Consider the following 13,325-nt stretch of genomic DNA (forward strand, 5'->3'; position numbering starts at 1 on the left):
CGATGGTATTCAAAGTAATGAGAGACAAGTAAGAAATCTACCATCAGAGATTCAGACCGGCTTACAGCAGCATTCCAACTTTTAAGTTTAATCTCAGATACTGATCAGTCCAGACCTGAGGAAGACCTCCTCAAACTTTTAAAGTGGTTTTCTTGTCCTAAGTGATGGGGAAGGAGGATAGAGAAAAATATCTTCCACTTTAGTGAGAGAAGCCAAGCAGTATTATTCAAATCTGTGGCTTTTCAAGAGCCATTAGAGGACTGAGACAAGTGTGCTGATCCTATGCCTCTAGAGGAGGTGGGCAGTCAAACCTCGCCTTCCTCCTTCCCGCCCCTTCCTCTCCCTCCATGCCGTTCCTCTTCCCAGGACCACTTCCACACAACAGAGCCTTTCACAGGGCCTTTTCCTGTCTCAGAGAATGGTTCCATGTGAATGCCCATCTGTCTGCAGCTGACAAGACTCAGTCATGGTGCTGCATGGGAGCGAGGAGAGCTGGCATTGTAGGAGTGGGGAGTTGGACAGTGGGGAGTAGAAAGGAGAGGGGCTAAGGACAGGCAGAGGGGGGAGGTGACCTCCCTCAGCGATGACCCTGGCAGCAGCCACCAGACTGCTCACTGGTTCCAGATGTTGTACAACACACACATCCACACACATGCATACAAGCACGATACCTCCCACTGGTGCAAGACTTCCCTATTACCTCAGGTCATAACTGACCTCTGACCCCCCAACGCTACTCCTCGCTGATGATTGACAGGTTTGGAACACAGCTAGAATCCCCCCTAGCCAAACTCTCTCTCCTATGTCTGTGTATTTTAATAACAGTAATCACATTTCAAACAATCACCATTTTTCAGTGCTGGATTAACCCAATTCCCACATCCTACCCATAGACTGCCTTGTTTATTTTTAGCAGTCCAAAATCCCATTTTCTCAGCATTATGCGCGGAATGAGATTTTGATGGAGGCCTGATGCAATGTTGCATGATATGCAGTCATTTATAAAGCCTCTAAGCTGGTTTGGTGTATTTTTGCATTGTCGCAGACCAGGTACATTATGGAAATGATCAACTCACAGCACAGTTGTGTGCACTAAGTGTGGTCTTACTTTAGCTTGTGCTGTCAGGAAATAGAAAACAAGCCTCATATGAAAAAAAAACACTAATTCCCAGAAGCCCTTTCACCTGCCATCTGGCTAAAGTGATGTCACATCTCTGCCAGGAAGAACCAGACAATGATGTTACCAAAGGTTCACGGAAGTCCACTGGGATCTCAAGACCCTCTGGCGTTTTATGGACTAATCAGATTCATAAAAACGGAAATATTGACATTTGGGACGAGATAATGGCCTTGGCTAGACTGGCGACATGAAGCTAAAAGAGAGAGACTTCTCCTCCAGGCCTCAGGAGTCTGACATTGATAAAGCTAATAGGTGCATTTCAATAAAAGGATATTAACGAGCAAAAGCACCAAACATGTGAGTCATGCTGTTGTCATTAGCATCATTACCAACTGGTCCATCTTGCGCTGTAACTTTGCTTTTATACACTCATCAACTTTCAAAACAAGCTTTTGTTTCAATGGTTAACAACACTTTACACTGCAAAGGTGAGAAGTCATGGCTCTTATTGTACAAAAGATCTGGTGGACCGTGTGCTTGTGGGGAAAACATATGTACAATCCAAGCCTGTCAGTCTGCAGTGACAGGCCTATTCCAAATTGTTCTGGCTGTCAGAAAGAAAAGCTGGACTATCAGACAGTGTTAAGTTTCCACCCTTGGCCAGTTGGCAGTTGGTCTCTCTGTGGAAAGCTGAGATTTGAATGCTACATTCCCAACTGCATATTTTCTGCTAGATGTCTCCTACTGGTGTGTAAAGAATGAAACTACCAGCACTTTAGCAACACTGTCACTTGATGTTCCTGTGCATTGAATTTGCATTAGAAAATGTATTATGTCAAAAATACCATTTGGTGTGCTCTGTAAGGATGACAGTGCTGGTCTGTTTGTTGTTTGGTCCAGACTGAAATATCTCAACTGTTGAATGTATTATCAAATCTGGCACTCATATTCATTGAGCACCGTCAGCAGGTGTGTGGTTGAATCTTCTAAGGATAAACATCCACTAGATGGACTACTGTTAGTTTTTGTGTCAGTCATGGTTTGCAGAGTCTAAATATTAATAACTTTGCAGATATTTGTCTGATGTGATTTGATCTTATTTTTCATCTAGCACCATCTTGGGGTCAAAATTTAAATTTGTCCCATCCTTTGGTTTGAGACCAAATACCTGTAAAAGTAATGGCATTCCCATGAGCGTATAAATGCATTTTGTGGGAAATGGGGCTGCAATTTGGAAGCCATTGTTCTGCTCAAGAAGATGCTCATTAGCTCCAAACCTTACTTTATATCCACACCTGCAAACTGCGCTTTACTTGGGTAACCTGCAACTGCTGCTCCACTTCCAACTCCTCTCCTTCCCCCACTTTCCTTTGAGACCACCCCCACGCTGTGCCACATATACTCCATTAGCCAATTAATGGCCCAGCATGTTAACACTGAGGAAAGTGCTGCCCACACTAAACACATTATTACTGTACAGCCCCAATTACCAGCCCTTCTCCTCTCTTCTCCTCTTACCAGATAGTAGGTTTGAGGAGAGAGGACACTGTAGCTTTTAATGCAACAAGCCCTGGGAGATTTTATTTCAAAAAGGGGACAATCGAGCTGTAGTGCTTCATCGCAGTCCCTCTGTGGATTTTCATTTTCATTTTAATTACACCGATGACAGAGTAGAAGATCATCCAGTGTTGCGTCAGTAATTGCTCAGTTTCTTTTGTGTCTCTATGTGTTGTCTATGTTTTGCTCTAATCTTCAACGTACAACTGACCTCACGTGTACCTTTAAATAAAATACAATGCTTACTTACTTGCTCTTCATAACAGTGCAGTGGAAAGGTATTTCCTTCTGGCGAACAGACAGTCTAGACAGTCTAGTGCTGTGGCTTCCAGGGCAGTTGCAGTTCAAGCCCTAATCAACTGACTGACCATGTCTTCAGGAAAATTATGTGTCAGCCATATGACTTTCTTCTTCCTTCAACACCCCTCCATTTCAACTTGTGAAACCTGTTCTTCCTGTTGTTTTTCTTCTCATTAAGTGTCACTGAATTATGTCTGAAGAGCGCACCTTCACACCAACTAAAACTGAACTTGTAACAATACTGTTGCTAAAGCTTTAGCATGTGAATGTGAAAGCAGAAGACTCTCACATCAAGTAATTACTTTAACACATTACATTGGTAGAGTGAGAGGCCTGGTGTGAAGTGATCACAACATGTCAGCTCACCTCAAGTCCTTTCTCTCCACACTGAATAAATCTCGCTGTTTATCCGACAGGGCTGTTTTTATGGACCAACAAAGCCAGCAGACTCCTTCTCCATATGTTTGTCAATGTGTAATCTACCCAAGGGAGGCTGGGGGGGGGGGGACAAAGACAAAGGGGGAGGGGGGGTTCTGTCTGTACTCTCAAACACTCATTTTGAAGTCTACACACTTAGAAGCTTGAAAGCCTGCCTCTTCAATATGCATTGTTACCGTGGTGGATGAAACAGAATGTATTTGCTCTCTTACTTTCTCATCCAGCTGCCTTGAATAGATTTTTCTTCTCAATAACTCCTCACCAAAACATGTTCTATTGTTCTGAAGTGCAGATGGAGGGCAGAATGTATCTGAATCTAATCAAAGTGCAGTAAATGACTCTGCGTGCAGCTGTCTGTGCAGAATCGCAAACCTCCGATAGCCAATCTTTTGTGTTGACACTTGGCCCATAACAGCATAATGCAATCATAGAGATAATTGTCCAAGTTTCGCGGTGTTAATTCACAGTGTAACAATCGCATTAACTTGCTGTAGGTATCAATATAATTACAAATGTAATCAGTTTTCCCAATCAGCCAGTTGGAGCTTCCTTTGAACTCACTATGCAAATGAGACTCAAATAGGATACTGAAATAATGAGATGGTTTGACAAAGTGGAATGATAACGTTGTGTCCACAATCACTGTGACAAAAATTACAGAAAAGGATCTGCCTTATAGCAAATTGCTATATTTTTTTTCTATCAGTGGCAGTGTGGGTCTGTAGCCTGAATATGGTGTAAGAGAAAAACTTCTCTTTTGTTAAATGAAAGCCTAATCCAAGTTTGTGCATCCCAGAAACACAGGTCAGGTTTTGTTTGTCTCAAGTCAGCAGGAAGTCAGACAACAAACGGCAGAAGCAGGACACTGCTGAGGAAAAAAAAGTAGTGAAGTGCTCCGCTGTGGTCTGGGGAGCGGGAACAAGGAGAGCGTTAGTGGAGTGGTGGCCACTGATTAGAAGCCAACCAGAGCCAAGCTGATAAGAGAGAATGGACATCATAATCAGCTGCCACAGAGACAGAGAATGGAGTTCAGTTCAGGCGGAAAATGAAGAGGGAACATTGTCAGGTTGTCTTTGTGTGCTTCCCCCTTTGGCCAGGAAAATATAGTTTCAGGGCTAGCATGTGCAGAGATAAGTCCGAGAGTGATAGAAGTGCCACCAACGCCACCTGCCCTGGGTGTCTTTTTTCTCTTTCTTCTCCCCCATGGCCTTACATGAATGAGGGCCATAGCCACAGAAATGGTTGCTCTCCAACCAACCTAAAGCCCAATCAGAGGGCTTGTTGTATTCACAGTCCTCTCAACGTGAGCCAATTACATAGGGGTGTCTTGGGTGTTGTCCACAGGATAAAGAAACCAGAGCAATGGCAGCCACTGCTGGGCTGAACAAAGATTTAGATCAGCCTCGCTGCAGGTTCTAATGTCGCCTTGATGAGACATGAAACAGTCAATCACAGGAGCTCTATAAAATCTGCCAGATTTCAGCAAAACAAATGCTGCTGATAACCACTCTTCATCAAGTGGATGCACTGCACTGTGCTCTGGCAATGAAGTCAAAGTTTTATGTACTCTCTTCTCCATCATCCTAAGTCCATAAGAGGCTGACAAGATATCAATGGAGGAGAACACTTTCACTCAAAACAGACGAGTTGTGTCTGCAAGGACTGCAGGCCAAACCATAAATTGCATTGATAATATCAAGGTCACAGTTTTAAATATATAACCGCAGCAGCCTTATTGCAGAGTAAAAAGGGCAGGTTTTATGAATTAATCTGTCTCACCTCTTCGCTGACTCCTATTTTGAATCACTAAAAGCTCCTGTCAAAACCGTCTGCTTGAATTAATGATCGCTAATGTCAGCCGAGCCAGGAGCTTGGCTGCGGCCCATCCTGGGTCGCGCTGACACACAGCGCTGGCTGACGACTGCCAGCTTCAGAACCCCGTTATGATCCGATCCATAATTTTATAAACGCACTCTTAAATGGTCCTGTCTCCGTGGCAGCAATGTAATCGATCAGAGCATGGGCCTTAAGCAGAGAACCACAACAATCAAACGTTGCACCTTGGGAGTGTAATACAGTAGTGCTACCAAAAAATACAAGAAGTAATGGATTTCTGAGCTGTCGTCCTGCTGAACCCTAATGCTTTGAATATCGACTTGTCTTCATGGCAGGTTGGTTTATTATTACCCACCGCAATTTCCCTCAGGATTCCCCTTCCATTAACTGAGGGACAATCCCAGCTTGGCTGAGTGATGGGATTTGGGAACAGGTACAAAAGGAAAGAATTAGGTTGCCCTCATGCACGGGGAGCCGAGACCGGAGCTCACACATGCAGAACCGACACAAACAAGACAGGGAATGAGAATGTGCTGCAAGACAAAGTAGCAGACAAAGGAGCTGGGTGACAGCAGTGAAAGAAAAGAAGAAGGAACTGGATTTAAATGCTATGTATGTGTTTGTGGCGAGGGGAGGGTTGTGAGGGCATGTACTTTACATATCTCATGCCCGCTGCATGTCTGTGTTGATTCGACTGCTTAGCGTGACAGTCATTTGGGAGCTTCTCAAAGAAGCCAGATCTGCATGGAGAGCCAGGTCTGCCGGTCTCCAGGGCGCACAGAGGGAAATGTGTTGGGCCCTAAGCCAGAGGGGTTCACACCCTCTGTGGAGGGGACCTTCACTGCAAGTCATAGTTGAATACCAAAAAGAAATGTGCTACAGCTTTTTGAGCAAGGCCTCCAGATGTTCCATTCAGCAAGGAGGAGGCCTTTGTGAGCGTTTCTTTATGCGCACACTTGTTTGTGTTTGCGGTACCATGCATTTTCGACAGCCATCCATCCTTCTTTCCCTTCGCCGTAAGAGGGAGCGGTATCAAGCCCTATTGTTTCTATTCAATTAGTTGTCATTACCAACGGCAGTTTGATTACTGAGTTCATTTGGCTGGTGGAGAACAATGGAGGCAGCAAGCTGTCTTTTCATTCAGCCTGCCACCAATATTGTCTTCCCTGCTGGAGAGAATTAAATGGGGCCTGTCTGTGAGGGATGACGTGCACGCGGCAAAACCAATGGCTCGCCTTATTCTTCTGGATGTCACGATGTCCACAAACACCAGAGGACACAGAGCCAAGAGGGGCAGATAAAAAGGAACAGCGTATTCTTGAGCGATTAACAACCTGGGCGAGCTGCAGGAGAAGACAAATGCGGAGCTACATCGATTTCACTATTATAATGAGCATCATTCAATCATGCCAACCCCAGAGGGGCCTACGAGCACCATTAGGAGGTCAGCGCCTCTGAATAGCACAGGCAACAACAATCCATAAATGATCTATTTAATGCGCTGATATAAAAGAAAGGGACATTTCACAAATTGACATCTGAGTGCTTTCCCAGAATTTCCCAACCTTGCCTCACCATTTTGCTAATTAGGTTGTTTGCTAATTTTCCGGTCAGCAGTGGGTTTTTTTTTTTTTTTTCTTTGTTCTGCTGGGACTTAATTGTTTAGGCTTTTAGCGAGCCAAGGTTCTGTCTGAACACTCACCTCTCTTGTTCCAGCCTCATCCGCAGGGTCTCCTCTTCTGACGCCTGCATGTCCTCAGCTTTAGATTTACTGGAGCCTTTCCTCTCTATCCTGTCTCCTGGCCGCTCATCCCTCCGGTGTTTTCCAAACCTGAGTAAAAGAGAAGGGCAGAGATTTAATTGAGGCCCAGGCTTTAATAATTTCCAAGGCAATATGGACTTTTTCTACAGCAGCATGTCCGGGAAATTCAGGTGAAATACTCAGTAGGAAATTAAAGTGTCAAACTGTCAAAATCTTCATGTTGGGTTTGTACTTGGAGACGGCTCTCCCCGGGCACCCATTCGTTATTGAAAGAATAACTTGGCCATTTTCATATAAATGCGATCGAAATGCATCAGGCCATATCAAAAGATAACTTGACATAGTGAATTCCCTCCCTGCCAAGTCTCCATCCAGGACAGCAGAAAAGACTCAGTGTGCGGTGTTAAGAGTAAGTCTGAAAAGTAGAAAATGGCTCCGCTCCGCTTTTTTAAGAGCGAGGATGAGCTCCCCGTCTCCTCCCTGAGCTGTAGAGTTTACTTAGAGTGATGGGAGCAGTGACAGCTCATGATTTAGTTTTGAGCGAGGAGGGAACAAACTACCTGCAACTAGGCGAAATGTAAGCGGCGGAAGCGGCCAAGCTCGCTGGCATCATTTGTAACTTTCTAGGCAGCGTCGCAAACTTTTACATTTTAATGACGGTAGTGACACAACGGTGGCGGTAAATTCGTTACAGCTTCACAAGGAGGTGAAAATAAGCCAAGTCGATGATCGTAAATTCCTCCAGTCGGCCGGGCCTGGTGCTGTGCGAATAAATGACTGGAGACTCTGGCCGACTGAGGGGTGTGAGGAAATGATGAGGAATGGAAAATAGAAAGGAGGCATGCAGTTGACAGGGAGTACAGTAAATTTACAGGGTTGCACACTCACAAACACAATATATGGACTACTCTATTATCTGACTCCGCTGGCTGAGACTTCATTACTCACAACAATGTGCTTGTGGATAACACTGAGATCAGATGCCAACTTTCTACTACATGTGCACAGAATTTGGGGATGAAGGATAAACTTTCTGGTGAGAAGGAACAGGAAAGGCAATATCATGAAATAATGATGTCATTTCCTGCTGCGCCACGATGGTGCCAGCTGTGGAGGAAGTGCTAAAACAGCAGGATACAGAAAAAGGATGTATTATAGACAGATATGAGCATGGAGGTATGGCCACATCTGTACACCATATACAGCAGACAGCAGTGTCATTCTATCTGCTTTGACCTATGGTGTGTGTTTTTCCATATGTATGGGTGTGCAAAGCCTCATAACGAGCATTCGAACACCCTGTTTATACACACTGATGACCGATGAAAACAAAGATAATTTAAGGTAATTCCAGTTAAGGGATTATTTTATGAATGAGGTGAGGATTGGCCATTGTATGAATGGTCTAATTAAGGTTATTATGGATGCCTAAAGCTAAGGTGAGCATTCGTAGCCTTGCCTTGTAGCTGAATATCATATATCTTCCAATTTTTGAAATATAATAAATCTCACAGGGAGGATGGTACAAAACATGTCCAATTTAGTTCTAACTAATGGGTAAACTCAGTTTTTCATCACATCCCAAATCAAAAGCAGACAACTCAACAACTGTTTGGAGGATATGTGATGCTCTGGAGGCAAGCTGTACCATGGCTGCCAAAACATTAAGTCTTCTTGGGACAATATAAATACAGCTGTAATAAACCAAGTCAACACTGCTCTGTAATGTGTCTCGGAAATGTTGAAGAGATTACATAAAGAGGGGATGGATATCTGGGTAAAACATTGCTCACAGAGAAGCTGAACAGGCTTTCATAGAAACTGGTTTGGAGTTTCCAGTTTAAAGGCGCAATTACTAGAAAAGAAATGGGAATACAGTATATTTCTGACAACCTTGGGAGGACAATTCGCTGTGGTCCGTGTTGTTTTTGTACTACTGTCTCATGTTGCTAGTTTTAAAAGTGAAACTACGCTTTTTATGATTGTCAGGTTGGTGGAAACCAGATCACTTATATGAACACATCGATGATTGTAAATACGAGGCAATAACAGAAAGTGTACGGGCATGAGTGCATGTGGCCACAAGTGAGAAGAAATTCAATAAATATAATCACAGAAAATGGCTGGATTTTTACTGACTGTCTATATTACATAAGGTAACTCGTTGTTCGTGCATTGTGGGCACAGACATTGATTATGATGTTCCACATGGGCTTTTTTGAGCAGTCCCATTCAATTTCAAACAGAGGAACAGGAGAAAGCATTAAGCTCTGCAGTCTCCCAGACCGACTGTGCGTCACTCTGAGTTTATTTTTACCTTCCTCATAGCTGAGCTTTATTTGACAGTTTGCAAACTTTCTCTGCAAGCTGAAAAAATTACATCAGACAAGGTTGACTTTGGGCCGGTGGAAGTGAATATATTCATGAAATGGGAGCCTGGTTCCCTCACAGATGTTTATTATTCTACTTTACATTAAAAGCAGCCAAGACCTTCGTGCAAATGGCTTCTCTTTGGTAGCGGCTGCCTTGGAATTATAATCTTTTGAATGCGCTGTGATCTGGTAGGAGGTCTTGGTTTGTGGTTGAAGAAAGAGCCAGCGCGAGGCCAAGGGAGCGATATCTGGGTTCTTTTGTAGCACAGATAGCATACATTACCTGATTAATTAATCAACAAATGGCTGCAGTAAGGCATAAAACTCCAGGCTGGGGCTGCGAATGCTAATAATAGCGAGCCTGCTATCTATCACCAGGGCAGGTGACAGCTTCCCTCGCCTCACTTCAAGGACTTTCATTAACTTCCTCAGGAAAATGCACCTTCCTCTTTTCCTCTTCCAATTTTTTACTCAGTCTCTTCTTACTCCGACCGCACCCCCCCTAAAAAAAAACATAAAATAACCTTAGGGGAGACAAACTTCTGCCCTTAACTTTTTTTCTTCTTCTGGATCAACATCAATACAGCGAGGGATTTGTCATACTGAAACATATTGGCGGATTAGACCGAGCAGGACCCTGGGCATGCAGCAGCTCCCATGTGAAAGGCTATTCCCCCCATTGCCGGTGGCCTAAGAAGGAGGGCCCACATCAAAGTGGAGGCGGAGGAAAGGCTGATACTACCAGAGCTATTAGAAGGCTATCGGGACACTCGCTGGTTCACTGACAACATGGCTCTGCCCTTCACTTGAACAGCCTGAGCCCTGCCAGTGGGGACCGCGGTGGAACACAGGATTAGCCACCAAAACCTCCACTGACGCACAAGCCCCAGTGTAATATTACTACACTCAACATTTTCTCAGCAGCAAAATACAGAAATCTGTGGCGCCGTAAAAACTGCAAACCGTATTGACTTTCATACCTGCCTCTGGAAGATAAGTGTCTCATTTGTGAAACGAAGTGAATTCGATAAAAAACAGTAATGATTTGGAGTTAATCAGTGTCAGGAGGGAAGAAGAAACTCAGTTGTTTCTGTAAAACTCTTGAGCCAGTATTGGCACCTTGGCATTAATCTGAGCTGGCATCAGGATAGTTGTATTGAGAGTGAGGTTGATGAGGCTTAATAATAAGATATTGATTGGCAGCTGCAACTCTGGGGGAATGGCAATGAAGTAACTACAGTTTAACTTTCAATTTGGAAAAGAGAACTTGTGCTCAAACAGAATAACTCAACCCGCCACTTGCTTGTTTTTGACTCCTGACAATTAAACTTGACCTTGGAATTAAGATTATTCTGTTAAGTAGCTATTTAAAATGACTCGCGATGGCCACTATCTGAGCAGGAGCAGGACGTCAAATCTCCATTAAAGCCAGGTAAACAATAATACGCCATTTACTTCCTCATAAAGCCCTGATCTTATTTTTCTGCTTCAGTCCACTAGACCGAAGCTCTGTTTAATGATCCGTTCTCTCGGATCTATCTCACTGTGGCGCAAGAGTGATGAATGCACGAATGCAGAGGTGCCTTCAAAAGACAAAGAACAGGACGATGGCAAGCAGAGATGTAGATTGCAAAAACCACCTGCCAGAAAGACATTCAGTGACGATTACATGAGCACAAACACGCACCAGCTGAGTAAGTAGCAGATTTGATCAGCAGGATCATTAAATGCACACAGAATCCAGATGCAGACGCAGGGAATATTTATGACCTTTAAGCTGCGTTCAAAGCTCGAGCTGCCTTGACCTATTCATCACTGTTTGGTCCCGTCTGATTGGCCATCAAACCTCATTTGGGTGGCATGTAATCTAACATGTGTCATATATATGCTGTATTAATCTTATGATGGCCACTGATGCGATGAAACATTAAGAGTGTTCGATCAAAGCGTTGTGAATTTGACGTGTCGACGGCATCTCATAAAATAAAATGTTTTCAAATATTGTTGCACATTAGGCATATTACTGTGTGGCTGTATGCGACCGCTTTTCCTCGAAAAGAAGTCAGTAAATAGGTACTCCATTCAATATGATACATCCTCATATATCACAGAAAACAGAAGGGTTTATACCACTAGCAGTGGATGCCTCATACATCATCCTCATCGATCTACAGGGTAATAATACTTCAAGGCTGCAGCACAACAGAAGAGGAAAAACTCAAAGACAGAATTTCCAAGGAGGGAGAAAAAGTAAATTATGCAAAGCCTCAAAGCCAGTTTGATTGTTACAATCATTTAATCTGTGGAGTAGATTTGACAGAAGCTAATCTGTTTTGACATCTTCTGTGGGGAATTTGTGGTTTGCTCACAGGAACTTCCTGACCGAGGGAGAGAGGACAGCAGAAACAGCTGCCGAAAATTTGTGGGTTTTGGAAGCGAATGCAAGGATGAGATGGACTAGCCTGGTTTAACCTCTCATGATGCACTCATCACATGAGGTGTTAAATCTTTTGGCATTACTCAAACCTGCGAATGGAGCAGGTGAGCCAGAAAGGGAAAAAAGTGACTGCATCTATCAATTTGAGTAAGTGATGAGAAGATAATTTCAAGGGCAGACAGAGAGAATCGTTATGGTTTCTGCTCGGCCAACCTGAAAGTTAATCCAGATCTCCCAGGGCGAAGTCCCCCCCCCCCCCCCCCGAGACGTCTGATGTGGTGTCTGAGCCCCAATCCCCCGAAACTGTATTTGTCGCAGTCAGGAAGAAAATAAATAACTATGCCTCCACCCACTGCATTTCATGGTGATAATCTATAAAGCACCATAAAAAAATACCTTTTTTCTCAAAAAAAAAAAAATCAAGAGACCTTATTATCATCCTATTGATGGCAAAAAAGTACACAGCAGAAAGTTAAAACTCACGCACACACAAACAGTGCACTTTTTTTCTATCTTCTCCAATTCCCGTCCAATTCAAGGGCACGTCAATATGAAGCAGTGCATGATTTGTGCACCGTGCTGCACCCAGGGCAACACCCTGACACTGGCATGTAATTTTAATAGTGCCTTGTTATGAAGGCGAGGTCTTCCGATTTGTCTGTCCTCCTCGCTAGCTAAGTGTTGTTGCAGCTGTGGTGAGTAAACACTCTCTACCTGGGGTGAGACACAAAGACGCCGCGGAAAAAAAAAAATCCAATAAGACAGTCAGAGAAAGAAAAAGGGAGAGAGAGTTCTGTTTTTTTTTTCTTCCCTGGGAATCACACTGTGACCCAGCGTTCGTTAGTAGGCATTAAAGGGGCATCCGTTATCGTCGAGTGGCCTCAGCGTAATGTCGCCACCGCTGGTTTCCAGGGACACCAACCCCAGAGGGGTATGGGAGGATGTTCTCCCGTCGTTCCTCCAGCCTCCAGCCAGCGCCAGCCGATTATCTCCCTCCCCACGGAACTCATTATCCGCAACCTGTAATGTCAGTCAGTGCTTTCCCTGCTCAGCCAGACCCCTTTTAAACCAGAATCTACAATTTGATGCATCCTCAGAAGAGTTTTTTTTTTTTTCTTTTTGCAGGAGCTTCAGGAGACTGCAGCCTGACATTCATCAGTGAATGTTTAAGATAAGGTAACACCTCTGTGATTTCACACCATCTTGGGGTTCATGTTATGGAATGTGCAGATAAAATAAGACAACACATAACGCAGCTGCACATTCATCTGCCTTTTCCAGAGACTCTTACAGGTCGCAGCCAGATATGACATCCCTGTGCTTTCACCTCATTGGACAAGGGCTTACGCGCACAGAACCAATTGATTTCCTCCTGATGAAAAGTTGCAGGGGGAGCCGCTGTTGATTGGTTGCAGCTCTGGAGGGAAGCCAGGCCCGATTCTTCCAACAATGGTGTGAAAACAGTGGGAGATGTACAGGAGGAGGGAGGACGGGAGTCGAAAT

The 13,325-nt window shown here is 44.1% G+C and overlaps 1 protein-coding gene across 4 annotated transcripts in view; it reads right to left on the reverse strand.

Moving 5' to 3' along the window:
- Window positions 1–13,325, reverse strand: part of LOC143339902 (partitioning defective 3 homolog) — a 310,965-nt gene that overhangs the window by 73,491 nt on the left and 224,149 nt on the right. For all 4 annotated transcript variants that reach the window (XM_076761454.1, XM_076761452.1, XM_076761453.1 and 1 more), the window contains one exon: window positions 6,954–7,082. In XM_076761454.1, the coding sequence (XP_076617569.1) occupies window positions 6,954–7,082 (129 nt within the window). The remainder of the gene's footprint in view (window positions 1–6,953; window positions 7,083–13,325) is intronic.

Source organism: Chaetodon auriga, chromosome 21 (genome assembly GCF_051107435.1).
Source record: "Chaetodon auriga isolate fChaAug3 chromosome 21, fChaAug3.hap1, whole genome shotgun sequence".
In the NCBI taxonomy this organism is placed as follows: Eukaryota; Metazoa; Chordata; class Actinopteri; order Chaetodontiformes; family Chaetodontidae; genus Chaetodon; species Chaetodon auriga.